At 49.2% G+C, this 24,893-nt stretch overlaps 1 protein-coding gene across 1 annotated transcript in view; it reads left to right on the top strand.

Moving 5' to 3' along the window:
* The first annotated feature begins 20,483 nt into the window (after positions 1-20,483).
* The window catches only part of KMO (kynurenine 3-monooxygenase), a 164,082-nt gene continuing 159,672 nt past the window's right edge, over positions 20,484-24,893 (top strand). Inside the window, exon 1 of the mRNA XM_075596841.1 lies at positions 20,484-20,599. Within this exon, the coding sequence (XP_075452956.1) occupies positions 20,546-20,599 (54 nt within the window). The 5' untranslated portion in view covers positions 20,484-20,545. The remainder of the gene's footprint in view (positions 20,600-24,893) is intronic.

Genomic DNA, 24,893 nt, shown 5'->3' with positions numbered 1-24,893 from the left:
GTGGGTTAACTGACTTTGCATCTCCCAAGTCCTTGCTTAAAAGCTGTGTTTAAAGCAGCATGCATTGACTAAGGGTTGCTCATGTAATGTGAGCATGAGATAAAAAGTGGCACTGTGTGCTCATTTGCATGTCATTTCCCAGAATCCCTTGCTGCAGTGGAAGTGCTGTTTGCTGGGTGATAATGGTGAAAGACAGGGTTGCAGACCTGTCTAAGACATGCAAATGAATATACAGGAATATTTACAGTTGCTTTACACTTTACAGGCGGTTCACTGCAGTCGCAGGGGCATAAAAATAGAAATCCTCACGCAATCAATAAAAAAGGTTGTTTATTAAGTTCAACGACAAGTGGCGTGGGAATAAACAGTTCTAGAGCACCTAGAAATAAAATTCTTTTTGCCCCTAGTTCCTAGACCTCCCCCCACTCAACCACAACCGGGTCCCCGAATCCTGGACCCCCGATAAGGGTCGAACCGAGAAGAGCGGGTCGCGCCATAGGTTCCAATGGCGGCGGCAGAAACAGCTCAAGAAAACGGCTAAGTGTAAAAAGCTGAAATTTAGGAATCCATAGCTCTGGTTCTGGAGGGTCCAGAGGATCAGGGTTTGGGGTACCTGTAGTCACTGCTCCGGCATCGCTGCAGAACCATCCTTGACCCTCTTGGGCCAACCCGACAGAGTATGGACCCCCTTGAAAGTTCGGGACTTTTCCCATAGACTCCAATGGCGGCCAATCTCCATTGACCGGCTATGGCGGAAAACCCCCATTGACTTCAACGGCGGCGTAGCCCCGTTGAAAGTCTATGGCGGCGGATCCCCATAGCCACCAACGGCGGCGGTTTGCCATTGAAAGTCTGGCGGCGAAGCCCGTTGTTTTCAATGGGGATTTAGTGAAAAACCGTGATTTAATTTACAGCGGAGTTTTTTGTATTAAAATAGGAAACGGTTTAAGGTGTATTTGTGTAACTCCGGTTCCGAAGGTCGTAGCAAGTCGCAAATTAGACCATAGGGTGTCCCAGTTCCGGCATTGAGAACTGGGAAGTTTGGACCCGCTGGACCCAACGGAACCGGATATTTTAATATGTTTGTGTTTTATCTTTAATACTGTGTCCCAAAGCAGGGATAAAACCCAGAGGAAATTCCTTTGCATACCAGGGTAGCATATGGCCAGAGAGGCGACCCAATGTCTAGGACTTAAGTATTGTTCAAAGGATTTTGTCACCCTCACTGTTTACATGAGGGCGGAGATTACTCAAACCAGAGCAGGCTGTAAGTGTCCCATTTCACACCTCACAACAAAGAGTATCCTGCCAGGAATTCCGTTTAGTAGACTGGCTGGCATCCCTGATGCAAATGTTGGATTACAGAAATGAGACCCTGGATGCCAACTGCGCATGTGCCAACTAGTTGGGGGGCATGTATCAAAATGTGTTCCCACGTTAATGACTGGCTACAGTAATTGTGATCCAATCACCTGTACTTAATGTTAAGGATAGGGTTACAAAAGGTTTATAAACTGTTGTCCACCCTTTATCCTTTGTCTTCTGAAATCATCTGAATTGTTACCTGATTGCTGGAGAAATGCTACATGATACTTCTCATTCCCCATCCCCAAAGTAAGTGTACTTCTTGTCTGTTACTGTATTATTTCGTGTGTTCACCTATCCAAAGGAATAAATATACTTTATTATATCTAAGCCTCGTTCAGTTCAAACCCAGTTATTTGGTGTAAATTACAACCTGTCATAAGCTATTGTCCCAATCACATTGTTGCATTTGACAATATTGCACTATTTGGTGTCTTCATTTCCTCTCTTCTATGTCCTGATGAAATTTGCGCACCTATTTTCTTCATTAATTTTATTCTTACACATATATCATTCCTGATCCCTGGCTCATGGAGGTACCAGGGACCCTACGGGTTCAGGGGTAACCAGAGGAATTAAACCTTTATTAGATAGCATGGTTACCCCCTCCCATCAAACCTCAAGACGATGGATCTGGGGTATTCAACCCATCAGGTGGTCTGCAGACCTGGAGGTTTTCTGGTCACTGGCAATGTCCTGTCAGGAGAGTCCATCTGCTTTGCCATGCTCACTACCCTTCTTGTGCTGGATAGTAAAGTCAAATTCCTGCAGGGCAAGGCTCCAGCGTATCTGTCACAGGAGACCAGGTTTATCAACACCTTTTTGTTCTGGGATTATATGATTGAGTAAAGCAAGGAGGTAAAATAAATTGTAATTTATTTCAGGAAAAGACATACATGTAACACAATTTACACAGTTAACACACTTACTGGGAACGGGGTGTCAAGGGAGACCAGCACTTTCAACACATTTATACCCGGATCCTTTGATTGAGCAAAGCGAAGAGATAAAATAAATTGTAATTTATTTCCACAAAATAGAAAACAAACAGGTAGCGCTATATTCCACAATTAGGCTGGCTGCCTATGATATAACCCTGACCCCTAGTCAGGTAATGGAAGTGGAAAAATGTTATATCTATGGCGCTCTGCACTAATATAAATTGAACAAAATATAATAAATAGATGTTATACAACCAGTATCACGGAAATTGCCATACAGGTGCTCCACGTGGTGTTGAAGTACATGGAAATATAAAAAATCAGAATCATAGCATAATACTGCAACAAACAAACATGCAACATATACCTAACACTAGACAAACGCTGAGATCAACAGGTGGCAAATTACAAACACATTTAATTATGACATATCATTGTAAAATTACACATAAAAATACAAATAAAAAAGATTCTAGCAAGACACTCCAACTCAGGTGGGGGTACCTGCTTACCGAAGGCAAGAAGGTATCAGGCGTTGGATAGATTAAAGAGTATCCCCTCTTATGGAAAGCTGCTGCCATTGCTGACGTCTGCACTCAGACGTGTAGTTCTCCTGTGTAATAGGGACAGGCTTCCCCAACCCGTGGCGTCTGCCTCCGTCCGCAATCAGCACTGTCCACGTGTAGTGGTGGCGGTGGAGTGGCAGCCGCAGATCCATCCTGCCCTGACCCCGCCAAACGATGCAGTTTCAAAGTGCGGGAGATTCATGCACCAACGAAAGTCAGCCCACAGACAACAGCTTCCAAGAAGGGCAGCAATCACACCCGAGTGTAAAGGATCACGTAGAACCACCCTACGCGTTTCGAAAGTCCTGCTTTCTTCTTCAGGGGTAAAACGTAATTGCCAACACCTTACAAGCCTGAGGTGGCTTCTTATTCTGCTAAGGACAAGCACGAACCTCGCACCTTTACCGCTTAGCATTTGAGACCCAACCTCCTTACCTGGCAACACTCAGTCTGGGCTGGGCGGCCTTTTGCTGATCTGCCCGGACTTTACACTAAGATGGGGGTACTTGGGCTACCCCTCCTCACTTCACACCTTAGTAGGTTGGAGCCTTTCAACTCTGGACTTTATCAGACATCACGGCAGCAAGCCAGCGGGGTGTCTTAGAAGTCCGGGGCTGTAGATGCTCCATTCATTCAGAGGAATTTCCTGCCATGCAGTTCTAAACAACCGCAAATTCGATAAACGAAGTGTTTGCTCTGTCTCTGGTGTTTGCATGACAGTCACAATGTGCCTAACATGTTGGAACACTTGCGCTATAGGAGTTTTCATGTTTTCACCTGGACGATGTTCACAGCAAATTTCAGCACTCTAGGAGCTTCCTAGCAAACGTTAACAAAAAAGCGCTTGCTATACTGCCAAGCGCTGAGTTTTAAAAACATTTTTACTTTATACTTTCCCAGGCAAAACACTGCTACTGCTGCGACACACTTTATTCGAGCAAATAACCAGTTTGTACCTGGCAGATACCTGGAATGCGCCGCTCCTCACCTCTGACAAGCCGCGTTGCGTTTGCCTTCCCAGCCACGGTTCATGCCTGGCTGACGGGCGGCTGATCTGTTAAATGATTATGATCAGGATTTAATAGGCTGCAATGCTTCGCGTGTCCACCAGATGGCATAAATTCATGAATTGTAATGCAGTATATATACTGTATATATATATATATATATATATATATATACTGCATAACAACAACCCCTATAACCCCTAACATACACATACTGTACAGTACTGTATATGCACATAAATGATACTATGGGCCGGCGGGGGCGAGATGTGTTTGCAGCAGAGAGAGATCCGCTGCTCTCTCTCTGCGCAAACATCGGCACATTAAAAATTATTTTAAATACATTTTTATTTATAGTGTAGATGTGCAGGGGGTCTCGGGAGCTGAACCGCACTGGTTTCAGGTCCGGGGACCCCCTGCTTCCCGCGATACAGACCCCTTTATGAGGTGCCGGTATCCCTCTGCGTTTAAAGGTCCCGATCACGTGATCGCGGCCTGTTAAACCAAGCAGAGGGATACCGGCACCCCCAAAAGGGGCCTGGATCTCGGGGAGCAGGGGGTCCCCGGACCTGAAACCAAAAGGTTTCTGCTCCGGAGACCCTCTGCACATGTACAGTATAAATAAAACACATATATAAATATGCACTCGTTCTTTACCTTAACGGCTATGCGCTATGGTAAAGAAGCAGCATTTCTGTATTTTTTTTTTTTAACAATCTTTTTTCCTTTATTGGAGACAGATAAAAGTTGGTACATTCAGGGGTTACAATCAGTACAGTATTTAACAATCGGATAGGATTAAGTTGACTTGGTTGTGTTCTATGGAGACAGTCTCAATAAAGCCTTTTCTCAGTTTTGTGTCAAAAAAGAGATGGGTAGGGGGAGACTCAGGTTGGGGGGGGATAGATGGGAACGACAAAAGATGGGTTGGGGGGGGGGCAGGTTTCGGGGAGGGTCGGAGGAGGGGGGGGGAGGCGTTAGGGAGTTCCTCTCTTATTGTCAGTGCCGGGGGGTAAGTGAGGGGAGATGGGTTATTTTTTGTAATTGGGTCTAGTCTGGTGTCGAGATTCCTAGACTTATCCATGGTTCCCAGGTGTTGTGGAATTGTGGCATTTTTTGCCTGAGCATTGCTGTTAGCCTTTCCATGCTCATGACTATGTTTATTCTGTTTACTACTGTCCTTCGTGAGGGTGCTTTCAGTTGTTTTCAGGCTGCTGCAACTGTACATCTCGCGGCCGTGAGTATGGCCGACATCAGTCTGGCCTCGGGGGCCGGGATGTCCTCCATTGGGCTGACCAGCACGTATGTCAGAGGGTCCAGCGGGACCTCCAGGCCCAGGGTCTCGTCTAGCAAGCTCTGGATTCTAGTCCAGAATTTCTGGATTTCGGGGCATGTCCACCATATGTGGGCCATGTCCCCTTTCTGTCCACATCCCCTCCAGCACAGGTCCGATGCGCCGGGGAAGATCTGGCTCAATCTACTCGGGGTCAGGTACCATTGAAATAGTATTTTGTATATGTTTTCTTTTGTTACTGTGCAGATTGAAGTTTTGGGGGCTGCCTCCCAGATGTCCTCCCACTCCTGGAGGTCTAGGGGTACGCCCAGGTCTATACACCATTTTTGCATATAGGCATGTGTGGGCGAGGGGAGGGAATTTTCGATTATTCTGTAAATTGACGGAATTAGTCCCTTCTGGTATTCTCTCACTTGGCAGAGGGACTAAAATTTGGTTATGGGGGGGAATTTTGAGGACGCGGACAGAGCTCTGAGAAAGTGTCGTAGCTGTAGGAATGCAAAAATAGGGAGGTGGGGGGCCGCTAATTTGTTTTTGAGCTCCTGGAAGGACAGAGCTTCATTATTCTCCAGCAGATCCGCTACCGTGCTAATATGAAGGTCCTGAAATAGACCGATTTGGGCTTGGGTGCATCCCGGAGGGAATTCAGGGTTCCCAAGTATGGGGGTGAGTTGGGAGGAGGGAGAAGTTAGGCCATATTTCCCTCTGTTTTTGGACCAGATAGACCACGTGCATTTCATTGCTCCTAACTCAAATTTCTGGGGAGGTTTTCCTTTATATTCTGGGGACCATAGCAATATAGGGAGGGGGAGAGGGGATATATAGCTAGCCTCCATTTCTAACCAGCAGGTTGTACTCGGGGGGCTGTTCCAGACTACTGCTTGTCTGAGCTGGGTCGCGTGGTAATATCTGACCACATCTGGTACTCCTAGTCCACCCCTCGTTTTAGCTGCTAAGAGCACTGACCTCGGGACTTGGGGTTTCCGATACTTCCATATAAATTGCATTATTTGCTTTTGAATATCTTTTAGGTCGGCTAACGGTATTGGAATTGGAAGGGTTTGGAAATAGTATAACAGTCGGGGAAGGATATTCATTTTAGCGGAGACGATTCTGCCGAACCAGGAGATCTGGTATGTATTCCATGTCTCTAGGTCTCTCTTGATTTGACTAAATAGGGGGGGATAGTTTGTTTTATATAGCATGGGGTACTTTTTAGTGATTTTTATTCCTAGGTATTTTATATGGGACAAGTTCCATCTATATTTGTAGTTTGATTGGAGAAGTTTCCATGTGGCTTCGGGGAGGGATATATTCAGTGCCTCAGATTTGTCCCTGTTTATCTTGTAGTCTGAGGCCTGACTAAATTCATCTAATAATTTGTGGAGATTGGGCAGGGAGATATGTGGGTTAGCTAGGGTCAGAATGACGTCGTCCGCGAAAAGGGATATTTTGTAGTTTTTGTCAGCTATAGTTACACCTGTGATGTTCGGGTCTGCTCTAACTTGGGCCGCCAGTGGTTCTATTGATATTGCGAATAGCAAGGGGGATAGGGGGCAGCCCTGTCTGGTTCCGTTTCTAATGTGGATCGGACTGGATTGTCCTCCTGGTAATTTTAAGTATGCTGTGGGGTTCTGGTAGAGTGCTCTGACCCCCTCTAGAAACGGGCCTGAGAAGCCGAATTTGAGCAGGGTTTTGTCTAGGAAGGTCCATTTGATCCGATCAAAGGCCTTCTCGGCGTCTAGACTGAGGATCATGGCTTGGAGTTTGTTGAGATGCACGTGGTCAATGATATTAATAATCTTGCGGGTGTTGTCAGAGGCCTGTCTTCCTGACACAAATCCCACTTGGTCTATATGAATTAGTCTGGGGAGAATAGGGTTTAACCGGTTTGCTAGGATCTTGCTAAAGAGTTTCAGGTCTGTGTTAAGCAGGGAGATTGGTCTGTAGCTACCGCATTGCAGCGGGTCCCTTCCTTCCTTGTGTATAATTGCTAGGTTGGCAGCCGTAATTGTGCCTGGGATCGGAGCACCTTCTAGGAAAGAGTTGAACATATCGAGTAGAAAGGGGGAGAGCGGCATGCTAAATTTTTTATAATAGGCTTTTGAGAAACCGTCTGGACCAGGGGTTTTGGCTATCTTAAGGGTGCTTATGGCTTGTGCCAATTCCTCCTGGGTGATCTTACCATTTAGGGCTTTGAGTTCCTCTTCCGTGAGAGATGGTAGATTACATCTTGCTAAAAATTGCGAGATATAGTCTACGTCTACTGGGTCTTGGTTGGGGGGGTGGAGATTGTAGAGATCTGTATAATATTTTGCAAATTCTTGGGCTATTTCTTTTTCGATATAAGTGGTGTGGCCTCCTTTAGTGTGGATTCTAGTAATTTGGCCCCTTGTTTTATGCCCCGAAGTTTTGATGCTAATAGTTTATCAGCTTTGTTGCCTTTGTCATAAAACTTCTGGTTGGACCATTTAAGTTTTCTCTCCACCTCCTCTAATTAGGACTGTCTTAGTTCGGTCCTAGTTTTTTCAAGTATTCTGAGTAGTTTCTTGGAAGGTGACTTTTTATGCTGGTGTTCCAAGGTAGTTATTTTTTCAGTTAGCTCTTTTTGCATTTTTAGTTTCTGCTTTTTTTTTATAAGATGCTAGGGAGATTAGATCCCCTCTGATTTGAGCTTTGTGGGCTTCCCACAGTGTTGACGCTAGGGGGACTGACCCTTTGTTTTGTTCAAAGAACATATTTAGTTTGTGTCGAATCGTATCTACTGTTTGGGGGTCGTTCAGTAAGGTATCATTAAGTTTCCAATTATAGGAGGTGTGTTTCACAAACGGGAGAGATAGGGTCAAATCTATCGGGGCATGGTCAGACCACGTTATTGGTCCTATATTGGAGTGGGAGGACGCCTGGAGGACATTTGTGGAACCTATGAAATAGTCGATCCGCGAGTATGATTGGTGCGGGGCCGAGAAGAACGTATAGTCCCTCTGGCCGACGTGCTGGGCCCTCCAAATATCTGTGAGGGAGAAACTTTTTAAGACCTCTCTAAGTTTTGTCGCTTTTTGTTGGTCTGGGCTACATATTGGGTGGACGGTTGGGTGGTTCTATCCTGATCGGGGGATAGGGCCATGTTGAAATCGCCAACTATGAGCAACGAAGCTAGAGCTGATTGCTCAAGGGAGTCTAGCAGGACCTGGATAAATTGAACTTGATTTTCGTTTGGGGCGTATATATTTATTATAGAAATAGGGTTTCCAGAGAGGGAACCTTGTATGTGCAGGTATCGGCCATCTGGATCTCGGTTAATCTTGGAGAGGGCAAATGAAACACTGTTCCTTATTAGAATGGCTACTCCTCTTTTTTTAACCTGGGAGGAGGCGTAGTAGGCCTGGGGAAAGGTCTGCTTGAATGTGTTTGGGGGATCATTAGAGTTGAAATGTGTCTCTTGTAAGCATATGATATCGCTCCTGAGTTTTTTAAGTTCCTGGAGTGCTAACTTACGTTTTTTAGTTGAGTTGAGTCCTTTAACATTTAGGGAAGTGATTTTAATTGATGACATTATTGTGGGGTCGTGCTTCCAGGATTGAGAGGCCTGGACCCCGTATTTATCCCATGACGGGGGTTGGTTTGTTTATTATTGGGGGGGGGGCTGGTTGGGGCGCAGCTTGGTTCGTGAGTCATTGTGTCCTGAGGAGCTCGGGAGGGATTGGGTGGGAGGGAGTTGGACGGGGGGAGGAAAGGGGGAAGGGGGGGGGGCACACAAGAGGAAAGTAAGAAGTGGGCTTTCTGAGGGCCCATTTGTTTTCCTCTGCGGCACCTTCGTGTCCAGGGGTTGAGGGGGGAGTCCCCGGGAGATCTTTCCGTGACGTCGATCGTGGTAGACTTCCAGGTTTGGAGGTCCAGCACCCTCCTCTTAAAGATTGGCAGGTGGGGGTGAGGAGGAGGGGGGGGGGGAAGGGGGGTATTGAGGTTGGGTATAGCCTTGGGAAGAGATTTGTGTTCTCTAGTTTGAGGAGCTTTGTGGAGGTCGGGGGGGAGGGACAGGGAAGGGTGGGGGAGGTGAGACGGTTGGGAGGGAGGGGGGAGGGGGGGGGGAAGTGGGGTTGGGGGGGGTGTGAGGGGGGAGGGGAAGGAGGAGGGTGGGGCAGGGGAATGGGACGTTAGGGTGCAGGGGAGATCAGGGTTATCTCCCATGATTTCCTCGCAGTTCCCTTCGTAATGATATATCCTTTATAGGTTTGCATTACTAGGCACCTGTGTTTAAAGTACTTATCAGATGCCTGTTTCACTCTGTCTTAGCCATTGCCATGATGGAGTGAGATTTCGGGTACCAAGCGCGTGTGTAGGTTTTCTACTGTGCTGTATCTGGGCAGGGGGGGGGAGGGACAGGGGGGGTAGGGTGTATGTGTGGAGGGAAGAGGGGAGGGGGTGGGATAAGGGGGGGGGTTGGAGGGGGGAGTGGGGGGGGAGGGGGAGAAGGGAGGGGGGAGAGGATGTGGAGTAGGCGGGCTGGGTGGGGAGTGGTGGGGAGAAGGGGAGTGAGGGGTTGGAGAGGGGGGAGATGAGAGCTTTGGGTTTAATGATCCGTCTTATTACATCGACACTTTTCATTGCAGTACAATATACAGATTACTGGATTACATTGTTAGGCAAAGGCATAAGAAAAAAGGAAAATCACAGCAGTGTGTATCTCCAGACACTCATTCCCTCGTTATTCCTCTTGGTAAGCTAGGGGAGATCATGGGTACCTTTAATGAGAGCGGTTCTCTTTTCGGTGTGTTAGTCGGGGGGGAGGGGGCAGGAGGTTGAGGGGGGGGGGATGGGAGGTTGGGGGGGAGGGGGTGTGTGTGAGGGGGGAAGGGGGGGGGGGGTAGGGGGGGGAGGGGGGGATGAGGGGGGTAGGGGGGGGGAGTGGAGGGAGGGGGGAAAGGCTGTGAAGTAGGCAGGCTGGGTGGGGGGTGATGGGGGGTAGGGGGGAAGAGGAGGAGTGTGGGGGGGAGGGGGAGAAGGGAGGGGGGAGAGGATGTGGAGTAGGCGGGCTGGGTGGGGGGTGGTGGGGGGTAGGGGGGGGAGGGGTTGGAGGGGGGGAGGGGTTGGAGGGGGGGAGGAGAGAGCTTGGGGTTTAATGACCTGTTCCATTTCATCTACACATTTCACTGCAGTGCACTATACAGACTACTGGGTTACATTGCTAGACACAGGTAAGCGCAGAAAGGAAAATCACAACCATGTTTATCTCCAGACTCTCATTCCCTCGTTATTTCTCTAGATAAGCTAAGGGGGGTCATAGGGAACTTTAAAGAGATCGGTTCTGTGTGCGGCATGTTAGTCGGGGGGGGGGAAAGGAGGTTGGAGGGGGGTGGTATGGGGAAGGAAACTTGGGGGTTAGTGTATTGTCCCTTGTGCAGCGTGTGCCATACCAAAAAAAAAAAAAAAAAAAAAAAGTTTTTTACGTTGTGTTTTTGGGGGTTACAGATTTTTGTCAGAGAGGAACTTCAATCTCACAATATTTGAGAAATACATTTTGACCGGGTATGGGTGTGCATATGCTGTATTTAAGAGCCCGTTGCTCTGAATGCTTATCCTGATAGGGGAACCGGGGGGAATAGGAGGGGGGGGGGAAAGGCAAGGGAGGGGGGTAGGTGGGGGGGGGGGGAGCTGGCTTATCTCTCTAGGCGTAGGTAAATTTTTCAACTTATGGGAAATCTTTTTGGCCGTTTGTGAATGCTGTAAACCCTTGCTATGAGTGTTTATTACTCATTCTTTAACCAACTGTGGGTCTTTGTCGCCCATTACTAGGCATTATATCGGTTGCGAATTCTGTTCTTTCAAGAGGCGGGGGGGGGGGGGGCAAGGGGAGACATCTGGTCACACATTTGGGTTTGCATATCACATTGTTAGGGCATCTCCTATATGCGGCAGTTCGCGACCCCATGAGGGGTTAATTGAGTTCTTGCCATTGATCGGGGCCTCAGCAGTTCTAGGGTCCCAGGTGTATCGGGGGGGACAGGGGGGGAGGGGCGCTTGGGTGAACATCCACGGTACCTTTAGGGGTTGTCGGGGGGGGAGTGGGGGGGAGGAGGTGAGGGTGTTATTTTCATACGACCTGTCTCTTGGTGGTTTCAGCTTGGGAGGGAGGAGAGGGGGAGGATTCCCTTGACCAAAAGGAGTTCAGGGGGCCGGCAGCCCTGTCCGCGCGGGCGCCTCGGTGCTGAGTCTCCTGGCTTTCGGGATGAATGGCCGGGGGGGATAAATAGTATGAGGGGGGGAGGTAGGGGGGGGGCTTTTTTTTCTCTTTTTTTTTTTTTTCTCCTTTTTTCCCCCCCTCGGTGGAATTGCGCCATTGCGCACGTGCAGGCCTTGCCGTCCTGATCTTGGGACTCGTTCCTCGGAGCTGATGACGTTAGCGACTTCTCCCTGTCCCATGGTGGGCCCGTTGGCGGATGAATCTACTTTGCTATCTCAGCGGAGATAGGCCCGTCATCTGCTGGCTTGTGCTGGGGCTCCGGACGGCTCGGCTCGGGGCGGACAAGGTAAGGATAGGGGAGGGGGGGGAGTGAGGGGTGGGGGGGAGGGCAATAGGGAGTGGGGGGAAGGGGAGGCTTGGGGAGGGGATAGTGGGGGGGGGGCGGGGGGGACTGGGTTCTAGGGGGGAGGGGGATGGGGGAAATTCCCGGTGCTTGTGGTAAGGAGGGTTGAGAGAGGGTAGTGCTGGAGGGATAGACTAAGTGGGGCGAGAGGTCAGTGTGGTATGGAGGTTTGGTTGAAGCACGCGGGTCAGCCATCTTGTTCTTGCGAGGCAGGCTTTGTTGCTCCCTGGCTCTTTTGGCTGGCGATTCGTTCCGACGCTCTTGGTGTTTCCGCCGGGTCTGCTCGTAGTGCTCTGGGGGGGCTTCTCTCTCTCTCCCCGTCTCTTCGGCTGGGGACTTCTATCGCCTCGAGGAATTCCTTGATGTCGTCAGGATCGATGGTGAAGAACCGCCCGTTCCTCGGGACAACGAGCTTGAAGGGGAAGCCCCAGCGGTAGGGGATTCCGCGATCCCTGAGAATTGCCGTGAGGGGTTTCATCCCTTGTCTTTTCAGGACGGTCCATCTGGAGAGATCGTTGAATACTTGAATCGTGTAAGTATCCATTTTGATGCCGCCGTCCCTTCTCGCAGCTGCAGAGATCTTTTCTTTCGCCGTGTATGTGTGGAACTTCATAATGACATCCCTTGGGCGCTTTGTGTCTGGCGATTTAGGGCCAAGGGCTCTGTGCGCCCTGTCGAGTTGGAGCTCGTGTTCTGTGAGGTCAGGTACCAGCTTTAAGAAGACGTTTTTGAGGTAAGTTGGTAGTGATTCTGGGGGGAACCGTCTCGGGGATACCTCTGAACCGCAGGTTCTGCCTGCGGTCCCTATTTTCGTGATCTTCAATGGTGGATTTTAGCTCGGCAATTTCGTGGCCCATTCGCGCCATCTCATCCTCCAAGTTTGAGTGGGAATCTGTGATCGTTGCCATTTTCGCCTCCACTTCGTCTGCCCGTGAGTTCAATTTATTCACATCCTCTCTAATGTTCCTTAAACCTTCTCGAGGTCTTGAGTGAAACCTTTCCGCATTCTGAGGAGTAGGGCTTCAAAGAAAGCCGGGTTGAGCTCTTGCTGTTGTGCAGGACTGTGCTGGGGCATATCGGCCGCCTCCGCGGCGTCCTCGTGTTCTTCGTCGCCATCTTGGATGCTTGATGCCAGCTCCATCTGTCTCTGTGCTGGGTGGAAGAACTTAGTTACGGGGTTCTGCGATTTCCTTTGGTTCCTCCCCGTCATGCCTGGGTACCTTAGGGAGGCTGTTAGACACTTTTGGGGGAAATTCGTTCGGTTTGGAGTGCTGTTCTAATAGCGTTCTGGGGAGGGTGTCGGGAACTCTCCTTTTACCCTTCCATTCACGGAGGATGGAGGGTTGTGGCACGCTGAGGCTCAGGCAGCAGGGCCAAATTCTTGGCAATTGGGACAGGCAGCCTTGTACCCCTTTTAGGGGAGATGTTCCTTTAAGATGGCCGCTTCCTCTGCAGCCACGTGGTGGGACCAGCAGTACCTTCAGTGAGAGGGTACTCTCCCAGTGCTCTCCCCTGCCGGGATCGCCTGATGGGGTATGAAGCTAGATTTATTGATTAATTGTCTCGGGGGGGGGGGGCACGCGGGGACCGCAGCGGAGTGATGCTGCTCAGGCTTCCTCGCGGGGCTACGGGAGGCTGCCGCAGGCGCGCCTCAGGCACCGCTCACGGGGGGAGGGGGGTTTCCCCGAACACCACAGTCAGACCGGGCACCGCGGGACACCCGTAGCTTAGCTCCACCGCCCCTCCTATCTCCCGCTCCGCTTCTCCAGACGGCTCCTCCGATTTTGTGTTTGGGGCAGGGGGAGACTTCCACCGGGGGTCGGGGCTCACAGGAGGCCTCCCAGAGCGCCGGCAAGCCCACTCCAAATCGCAGGAAAAGATGAGTCCTGTGCGCAGCTAGTCTTTGGGGTTCTGGGCTGTAAGGTTTGGGGGGGGGATTTGTTTATTTAAATGCTGTGTCTTAGGTTATTCGTTGGAGGGGCCCTGGAGCAAGTCTCTCAGGCAGCCATTCCTCGTGACGTCACAGGAAGTCTGCATTTCTGTATTTTTAATAATATTGTACAGTGAGCAGGGGGTTCCCTGAGCCAGAAATCAAAACTCAGGGGGCCCCCTGCTCCTGCTCAATATTATTAAAAATACAGAGATGCTGCTTCATTACCATAGCGTATAGCCGCTAAGGCAATGAAGGGGTTAACCCACCGTGCCCGCTTTATTGTGGGTAGCGGGGGTGGGTGAAGGGGGTATTTGGCCCTTGGTGTGAGTTTAGGACTTGCGCGGGGGGGGTTGCGGGTGCACTTAACCCCTTCACGACCGTAGCAGTTAATACCGCTACGGTCATGAAGGGGTTAACCACTCCCGCGATCTCCCCCCCCCCAAGCCCAAAACAACCACCGTTGGGGCTAATACCCCCTTCACCCACCCCCACTACCCACAATAAAAAAGAATCACACACAGCATCCCCGCAATACATAAATAAATAAATACATTTGAAATACATTTTTATTGCTAGTGTAGATGTGCAGGGGGTCTCGGGAGCTGAACCGCGTTGGTTTCAGGACCGGGGACCCCCTGCCCCCCGAGATACAGACCCCTTTATGAATTCTAGTGGGGACCTTGAGCATTCTCTCATTAGAGTACATGCTTAATACAGGTATAATATGCTCTATTAGCAGTTTTGTGTCAGCTGCAGCATTACTGTGCTTTCTTAGCCATGACGCTGGCTCTGTAGATACAACGCGGCATGTACTCTAACGAGAGAATGCTCAAGGTCCCCACTCACAGACAAAACCGGCACTTAGCAGTGCATCTCACCCTCTAACCGGCATGTAAACGTCATGACATCATGACGTCAGTCCTGTAGCCGCCTCCCACCTGACGCACGTTTCGCTGGGGCGCCTTTGAAAAAGCTGTCAGCTGCAGCATTACTGTGCTTTCTTAGCCATAACGCTGGCTCTGCAGATACAACGTGGCTGCACTAAGGGTGTTTCAAGTGTGTGTGTATTCACCACTCCATCAAGTTTATTCTGCTAAGGTACCCTGCATGTTTAATCATTAGAGAACAAACTTAACTAAGGCATTGTATGATCTACTGATGTCTTTGTACCAACTGCAGCACTACTGTGTTTTCTCAGCCATGATGTTGGCTTTATAGATATAAACTTGCTGCATTTAGGGTGTTTTACTTGCGTGTGTATTATCACTCCACCCTGTTTGTTCTGTCACAGCAGCTGATTACAACTGCTGCCTTTGTCAAAACCTCTCCCCCCCCCCTCTTTCACGTTTGTTTGTTTTCACATTGCAATTTGTCTGCTGCCTCAGATTTGGCGTGCTTATATGGCACATTATATTAGGGGGCTATAACTGGATACGGACTAGATCCGTGCCCCAGAGCCAGTTATCACACTTTGTGAGCTCTTGTGCCTGCTATTTACGATTCATATTTTTGATATTGATATTCTGAGCTATTAGCTTTCTTAGGCATACTAATGTTTCTTACAGGGGTTTACTAACTTCAGACTAATTAGACCATTTTTTGATACCATCTGGTCTTTACTATCTTTTGTGTAAACATTCAACTGCTATATACCCGGTATTTCATTGAAGTATATACATGTGCATGATCAGTCCTACGTTACCTGTTCTAACTATACAGGCTTTTTAACTCCTATCATTGCTGCACTAGGGGGTTAACTCCTATATACTTGTGAGTTTATTGTCTGCTACATAGCAGATTAGTTAGATTTCCCTTATCCCCCTAGTATACAGTTTTAGTATCACGTGCTGTTGTCTGTTTTTTGTGTTTTGTCACCAATGTCAGTTGGTTTTTGGTTTCAATGTTTTGACACTTATTTTAATTGAGATTAATAAAATATTACATTTTAAATAATTCATCATTACATCATCATATACAGCGAGTGCTGTCGAATAGGGTGCTTTTGTTTCCCAGTATCTAGTTTGCTCGCTCCCCCCTATATTGAACCGTTGTACACTATATATGTTTTTGACCTTTTATATTGTAGGCAGATGCGAGGGTGTCTTTCCCTTCCCCATTTCCCCCAGTTTGTAATATTTTTTACAACAGCCTGTCTAAGCCAATCCTGATGGTTGTTGTCTATATCATCCATAATTGGCTCGGGTAAATATGGAAAGGTATATCCATGAGACTGACGGTACTGGTTTAAGATGGCCCTGTCGGCTATACTGAACGTTAAGATCTTATGGTCAGCTCCTTGATTAGGTAATACCCCAAACTTCGTTTCACTGAGCTCTATCTCCTGATAAAATATGGAGGGTACTCTCACCCCTAAGTTAATCTCACCGATCCGCTTACGAATGGCTTCCGCTATTTCCTCTTGGGACATCCCACCAGTGGTCCATGATGGAACCATCCACCAGCAGTAGCGGTGTTCTATTGAAACTGGCAGCATAGCCCTTAAACATTGGATCCCACCACTAAAGGGTTTCCTGGACTGACGTTCTACATGTGGACTATCGGGAGGACACACCAGAGGACACACCAGAAGTAGCAGATTGTTGAGATAGGGATGATTCCCTAAAGGACTTAAATGACCCCAGAGATCTAGCCACAGGGATACGACTTGAATAGGGTATTTAACACTCAGAGTCATCCTCTGACCACCCATCTTTCCCACCAAAGTCCCAGTCCCTCAAGTCCATTGACATACCAGGGAACAGGTTAGCACTAGGGAACTTGGTTAACACAAAAGTAGATGTCGCAGGGGCCGAAACTTTGGGACTAGGGGCCAAGGGTTGAGGCCTAGGATGGTCTTGGACATAACGCACTGGGTCCCAGATGATAGTGTTGGGCTGGGGGCAGGGGTTGGTGACGGGGCATAAGTAACTGGGGCCGGTGAGCTGGGCCTATCATCATCCATGACCAGTCCAGTAAGCATACCTTTGGGTCGGCCATGACCCCTAGGGAATTTTACGGGCAGTGGTGAATGATCCATGGGTCCAACAACCTCTTCCATGGAGCGGGGTCTGCAGTGGGGCAGGGGCAGGGAGCATTGTCCGACACTCAATACAGGAAGTCCCGACTCCGGTTCCGCAGCCGCCATCTTGACAACTTCATCGGATAGGGCAATTCTCGTAAGAGCACCAGGCAAGTACAAGTTCGGAGGCGGTGATGACGTCACATCCGGAATTGCATCACCCCACGGCACACCAAACAGGGCTCCGCCTGGTTGCTCATCTGGCAAGGCCGCAGTGGACTCTTGTTGGACGGAAGAAGATGGCGCCTCACCCAGCTGAAGGTAGGAGATGTCATCTGGTTCCACAGGGTCCTCAGCAGGCAGGTCTTTGATCGACATCTTCCTTGGGCCTTGGCCTTCAGGACATCGATGGAACTGGACTCTACCTCAGGACGCAGGTAGGTGAAGCTCTTTTCTCCACAGGCGTCTGGCAGCTTGCTCCCCTGTTAGATGAGGAGGGTAAGGACACCTCCTCTGGGCCGCAATGTCAGGGCGCCTCGCACCCAAGGCAGCAATTGGCATGGAGCTAGCCTGCTCGGCACCACCAGCGGAAATGCACCCAACACCCCGGGGGTAGTGGACTCACCCTCCAGGCGCACAGACACCGGTTCCGGTCCTGGAACCGTCGGGACTTGGACCACGGTTGTCTCGGCCACTGGAACGTTGGCGCGTGGTTGAGCAGGTAACAGTGTGCACGGGACTACAGGTGACTCTGTGAGGTACAATTTCCCATGACAGTAGAGCCTGATCGTAGACCGACAGACGCACGGGTGTAGGACAGACTGCAGGGGCCGCACCGGATGGTGTGGAGGCCTGGTCTATCGGTTGAAACACAGAGGAGGGTGGTACAGGGCGGGCAGGCTGCAGGTACAAGGCCCTGCATGCTAACAACGAAGTAGGGCTGGCATCGCCCCCTGGAAGCCGGCAGTTGGGGCACACACACCGCATGTGGTGGTGGCCATAGATGGTGACCACCAGGTAGCCTCCTGGCAGATAATAGTTGGTCAGTTCTAGCTCTGACATGGTATTGAAATAAAGTAGGTGAGGTAGAATATCAGCAGCTAGGAAAAGCAGCTCATCTCTCCCTCACAGCTCAGCAGAACTAAAGTCCAGTAGGGTGTAGTAACTCCTCCCATAGCAGAGACAGAATCCTGGATTGGTTCTTGGATTGTGGCCCCTCCCTACGTGGAACACAGAGTAGGGCTGGGCGGACTAAGGAGTGACCTGGCTCCGGCTGAGCCAGTCACAGTGATGGGCGGTGTCGGATTTTACCGCTGAACAGGATGCAACTATTTTGCAAAACTTGCATCAGGCTTTTGCAAAATCCATGCGGTCCCGTGGTTTTGTCGGGAATGCCATCTTTGTTGTGCGGTACACACGGCAGACTTCATTTTGGAGCAGACCGCAAAGTTCAGTGAAACAAAGGTGTACATGGTCCCTGGCGATGCCTCACGGGTCCGTCCCTTACATCCTGAATTGTAGAACAGCACAGACCATAGACATTAGGTATACATGTCCACCCAGCTCCAACTGAAAGGGGCCTGTCCCTAATTTAGATGAGATGCGGGGTTCACTCTCCCTGGATACTTTCCCACAGGGTGCGCCCCCATAAGCACATTCCCAGGTACCCAGGGTCCCCAGCAAATACTGAAAGGAGTCCTGGCCCCAGTATTTTCTTTTTTAGCAGCTTGAAGGGTACACGCTCCCTGGATTTCCCATCAGGGTCTGCCCCAACCACTGGTCTGTTTGAGATGAAGGGTACATGCTCTCTGTTGTCATGCCATCAGGGCGCGCCGCAACTAGCACAGTTCATTGTGAACAGGTGCACAGGGTCACCAGCCTACAACTGAAAGGGCACGTCCCTGTCTTGAACATAATGAAGGGTCTTCACGCTCCCTGGGAACATGCAATCAGGGTACGCCCCAACATAGTCTTTCATTCGGTAAGGGTCTAGGTAACCTCCTTCCTGGTGTCGACTCAGAGAGAGTTTCCACCTTCCTTTACGTGGATGGGTGCCCAGGGTCCCTGGCAGAGCATCAGAGGCCTGGCCCAGCCTCATTTACTGCCTGCTGCCAATGTCCTGAAAGCCTGCCCTGTTGCTGCATCTCAGCGCCTACAATTGTAGCACCCCCCCCCCCCCAGGTGATTTTAACTAGGCTACAGGTCCGTGTGGTGCTGGTTACCTGTGAGGGTCCAGGAGAGATGAGCTTCTGCGATGTTGTAGGGAACAGGACAGGCTTTTTGTGATCCTCAGGTTATTTTCATTTGGTGACAGCGCTTCAAGTCCCAGTAGGTTACAGCAGGGCTGCAGGCAGTCCCTGCCATGACAGTCTTTTCTCCTATTCTTCTGCCTAATAGACTGCGACTTAGTCAGAAGTATATAAAAGGGATCTTTATTTAGTGCAGCCACTGCAGGATGGTATTACAGCTTTGCAAATGGTGGAGAATGGGTTCCAGACACCTGGGTGGTGCGGGTCAGCAGAGAATGTTGAGGCCTTGTGCTATGCACAGATCTTGGGCTCCTCATCCCCAGGAGGGGCTGAGCTCCTCTCCCTTCCCCGGCTGGAAAGGACTCCAATCACAACTCCTCTCCCCAGGATGGGCTGAGAAGAACTGACTCCTCTATAATTTGGAATGCCTCCTCCCTAATACAAAAAGGGGAGGACACAGGGTCTGCACCATGATTGGGTGCAACACAAACCCAGTGTCACCTCATCTCTTGCCACTCAAGGGGACTGTGTAAATGGGGGTTAACCCCACAGGGTAGCCTGTCATTGTCTGTAGCTATCAGAACGTACGTGACGGAAAGGCAGAAAGAAAGTCTGGACCAGCCATGGCTATGTAATATATTCAATAAAATGCTAAAAGAGAGGTTTATATATTGGTGGGTGCTTTTATTTTATTGCAACACCAAATAACATACATAGCCTTTCTAACACAGAATACTACATGTAAGTATATACTGTAGCGCAGTACAAACAGTTAAGTATTGTAGCATTTTTTTTCTGTGTTTCTTTTTTTAGTATGTCTGAAAACATAATTGTCAATATTAATTCCACCTGGATTATAGAATATTTTAATATTTGTCCAAGATGAGATACTAAGAAAATATAAAAAAAATCACATGTAAGCAAACTAATAATCCCTGCAATAATTCTTTAAAAAAAGAAAAAAAAAAAGTAAAATCATGTAATTAAAGTCTATGCTCAGATTGCACAATGGTAAGTAGTATTAACCTCAGCTATAAACGGAGGTTGAAAATATAGTGGGCATCTGGTTATTACAGAACCTTTTCAGCCCATGTTGTCAGTAAAGAATGTCTGAGCACTTTAAAATAGTGCAGAAATACAATACAGTTCCTCAAAATTAATCCTGCTGCTTTACTCTGTTTTTACAAAAACAAAATATGGGCACTGAGCAGCTGGGGGCCCAGCCACATCATGTTCAAAGTAATGGTGTGCTGCCAGACCCGAACTTCTCATGTGTGTCTGAATTCTCCTCTCAGTCCATGGTATTATCTGGTATTGTACTGTGATACTGACTAATAGCATAAACTTGTCTTATTTGTGCTTTTTTTTTTTAGTTCTCTGATGCCACTTAATGTATTTTAGCACACAATATAGTAACTGTTCCTTTTGTTGCTCCTCCCTGTTTGTTTAAACTGTCATGCATAGACTTTGCTCTGTGTGCAGTCAGCAAGTTCTCAATGTAGTATAAAAGCAGTGTATACAAAGCTTGTGAGTGATTTGTTTAAAGCTCATTCGTGGTAGCAGCAATTTTGGGGTCTCTGAATCATGGATATAGCTGACAATCGAACAAAGAAAATATCCATTGTTGGAGGAGGATTGGTAAGCACATAAACGTCAAACTACAATTTGTAATTACATTTTTTTTGTGTGTGTTATGCTCTTCTGTACGACTGTAACAGATTCCTGTTGAATGATAGAGGAACAACTTTCACTGGGGGGAGGATAGAGGGATAGGGGATGAGGTAGATGGGGGGGAGGGGGTGGAGGGGAGAAGGGTTGCCAGGTGGCTTCTCCCAATAGTACTGGACGCACTCAAGAAAAGTTGTTGGGCAGGTAAGTGATTGATAAATGATCCAACTGTACCAATTTTGTTCAAAATTTCCCTCCACATATGCACCAATTTGCACCATTTGCCCTCTCCAACATTTTTATGAAATGGTGTAAATTGGTGCATACAGTACATGGGGGAAATTAAAAAAAAAAAAAAGATGTAACGGTTAGATCATTTTATAAGTAACATGCCACCATATAGCAGCTCAAAGGGAGAGAATCCGTTTGATTCTTGCGGTACCTCTCGGTAGGCAAACAGCAAATACTGCAGGTGAACCCCATAAGCATTTCTAGCCGGTCTCTGGGATCCACCACATACTAAAGCACAGTGCTCTAGGTGAATCTCCCAGTCTTTCCCTTCAGCCTCTATTAAAGCTTGAAGCCTCTGCTTCAGGGTACCTTTAAACCTCTCACATAAACCGTTTGTCTGGGGGTGGTAAGGGGACGTGCGCTGGTGCTTCACCCTGCACGAATCCCAGAGACACTGTAGCAAATCACTCATGAATTGCAACCCTTGATCAGTCAGAATCTCACTAAGGGAAACCAACTCTAGTGAATATGACTAGCAATGCTTTAGCTACTGTCCTAGCGCCGATGGGGGCTAGTGCTATAGCCTCAGGATACCTTGTGGCAAAGTCCACCACTGTGAGTATTTTGCGCTTGCCAGACTAACTGGGGATCATGAGGGGTCCCACTATGTCCATATTTATCCTCTGGAAGGATTCCCTATTACTGGTAGTGGGTTCGGGGGTGCCTTCACATGATCACCCGCCTTACCTACTCGCTGGCAGGCATCACAGGTGCGGCAGAACTCTGCCACTGCCCCTGATGCCCCCGGCCAGTAGTAACGCTGCAACAGCCAGGCTCTCGTCTGATTGACCCGCTAGTGGTGTGGAGTGGGCTACCTGTAACAATTGCAGCTTATACTCCTTCGGTACCACTAACTGTCTTCTACCTGTCTAAACCCAATCTGGAAAGGTAGAAACCTACTCTATAAGAGCCCATGGTGCCATAAGAACTAATCTGCCCCATTGTCCGAGACAGACTCGGATGCCCGGAGTCTCATGCCCTCCAAGCTGGGATCAGATCTCACCGCTTCCCTAAACGGTGTCCCTAATTCTGGCCACCCACCCATAGTCTCTAAGTCAGGTGTAGAGGGAACAGGTACAGTGGGAGATAAGTCAGAACCTTGTCACGACTCCATCTGGCTTACCTGCCTGGTCTCCTGGGAGACCCCTGGCACTGTTGGTCCCAAACGCAGGGGGATGGCGAAATCCTCATGCGCAAATGCCAATTCCTCCATAAAAACACAAGTAAGATGCCCCAGGTCATTACTGAGGAGAACCTCAGTATCTAACATGGGCAATACCCCCACCTCCCTCATGCCGCGTCCGGCACCTCAATCAAGAAAAGAGGCCTGAGCCTCCACCAATGGGACCCTGGGGTGATATCTGGTTCGTCTCTGTGCAGCACCTCCACCTTTAAGGTATCCCAACGTGGTGGGATAAGCCCCTTACAGGAACAATACCAATAATACACACACTCGGGTATATAATAACAACCTTTACTGAATACAAGAAACACTACCCTGTACCATACAGTATAATATGCCCCAACCTGATATGGCCAATGAGTGTCCCCAAAGTACATAGGATGCTTGGCACATATACACTGATGTCCTTTCCCCAATTTCAGGGCCCACCCAAAAGTGATGGAGAGAGCTCTATCCTGTGGAATGTTGATGCACTTGTGGAGGTACCTGCCCAGGGCTCCAGCACCCGGTTACTGTAGATTTACAAAGGGGAATCCGTCTGATCGAACGTTGTCTTCAGCGATGGTGTCTGCATCCACGTTGGATGAATTCCCGCGTGGATGGTATCACCAAACAGAGTCTCTTACAACGGAGGTGGTCTGGTCCCAGACCACAGGCCGCAATCACCGCATGGTGTCTCCCGGTGCTGTACACTGACAATAAACAGCTACTGGGGAAAGGTCCCTAGCTATGGGCTTTCCCTTTAGCAGTCACAACCTATTGTGAGTTGGGCCTATGGGGGGAGATCGGGCCTAGTTCAGGGGAGCACTGCTCCCTGGACACTACCTGCTCCATCGAGGTCCCGCTTCCGACTGGCGTGGTCCCAGGTGCACCAAAAATATCATCTCCTACTGCTGAGATTCTCCTAGCCCTATTGGCTGCCTGGCAACATGACTCTCCTTCCAAAGGCTCATTGGAGCTGTAGTTTTCCTGCGGAGCTGTGGGTGTAATGGCTGCTAATTGCAATGCCTCCTACGCGAGGTGTTGCAAGATGGCCGCTGCACTTGTGATCCTACTGCGATTGCTTCTGCGCAGGCGCCCGCAACTAAGATGGCCACCGCCCGCAGTGCTGAACCGCTCCGGCAGCTCCCTGCACAGTCACAGCCGCCCGCGTCACCTGCAGTCTCCCCCCATTCCCCCACACCGCTGTAGGAGGTAAAACGGGGTTGGGAATACATCCTCCCCCTGGTGAAGACTCCAACGTACCCGCTTGGAACAACGTATAAACATAACACCAGTTACATAATAAAAATGGATAGTCTTGCCTCTCGCCCGAACATCATGTAATATGGAGTATATCCCGTGGACTCATGTCTGGTGCAAATATATGCGAGTACCAGAGCTTCAAAATGCCTACTCCATTCGGTCTTTTGCGAGCCCTTGAGAGTGCCTAGGATGTCGAGCAGCGTTCTGTTGGACCTCTCCAGCAGAGCATCTCCTTCGGGATGATATGGAGTGGTCCTAGACTTCTGGATATTGAACAATTTAAGCAGCTCCTTGATGAGCTTACTCTCGAAGTCAATACAGACTAGATGCAGGGGCCTTGAGCTCTTTAGGTGTCCCATTGGGGAGGCATGGTTGGGCAGTGTCTTCCTCCGGATACACTTCAGGCATTTCTGGCAATGCTGTTCCACCGACTCCCGCATTCTGGGCCAGATGAGCGGTCCCTAACTAACCCAAAGGTCTTATCCACCCCCAGGTGTCCGTGGTCATCATGCAGTGATTGTAGTACATGGTACTGCATGCTTCGGGACAGGACCAGCTGTCTTCGATCAGGATTATTGTGGTATGGGATGATCCGGTAGAGAAGGCCACACTCTATTTGGATTTATCCCATTCTCTCATGAGGATTGCAACCGTGTCTGTGGGAGCACATTTAACCAAGAAGGGATTATTCTGGTGTAGAGCCTGGTGTATAGCGTTAGCCACTGGGTCACGTATCTGAGCCTGTAAGATCGTCTTCCACTTTAGGAGTGTATTTGGAAAGATTTCCAGGCCATCTGGTTGGCAGTAGGCGGCAGGAAGTACCTGGGGTCAGCATCCCAGAGAATCTGCTATCCTCAACTCTGAGAACGCAATACAGTCCTCTACTATGGAAGCTGTGGACTACATGGCGTGCATACCAGGGCTAGGGATTTTTTTCCACACACCATCATCTGACGTAATGCTTAGTCCGGGTCTGACAGGGCATTGGCTCCGACGTTTATGGATCCCAGTTTGTACTTGAGAATAAACTGATAATTTGACAGTGCTGCTAGCCATTGGTGGCCAGTGGCATCCAGCTTGGCTGAAGTTAGAATGTATGATTAATATTATCTGTGCGGACCTCAAAGGGGACTCCATATAGGTAGTCGTGGAGCTTCTTGACTACTGCCCACTTGAGAGCGAGAAACTCCAGTTTGTGGACTAGGTTGTTGTGCTCGCTGGGTGTCAAGCTCGGGCTCACGTATGCTATGGAGCAAAGTCCCTCAGGATATTTCTGATGCAGTACCGCTCCCAGCCCATTGAAACTTGCATCCACATGTAATACATATGGCAGTTCAGGGTCGGCATAAGCCAAGACGGGTGCCTCGGTAAAGCTTTTATTTACATTAATGAACGCTTGCTCGCAGGCGGGTATCCACTTGTCACTGAGGGGAAGATGGGTGGGGTTGCCCTTCTGGTGGTTCTTCTGGGCATATCCACAGGAGGTTGTTGAGGACCTTGGCTTTACTGAGTAGCCCTCCACGAAGCGGCGGTTAAATCCGCAGA

Source organism: Ascaphus truei, chromosome 4, assembly GCF_040206685.1.
Source record: "Ascaphus truei isolate aAscTru1 chromosome 4, aAscTru1.hap1, whole genome shotgun sequence".
Taxonomy (NCBI): domain Eukaryota; kingdom Metazoa; phylum Chordata; class Amphibia; order Anura; family Ascaphidae; genus Ascaphus; species Ascaphus truei.
This window is presented reverse-complemented; position numbering and strand designations above follow the sequence as displayed.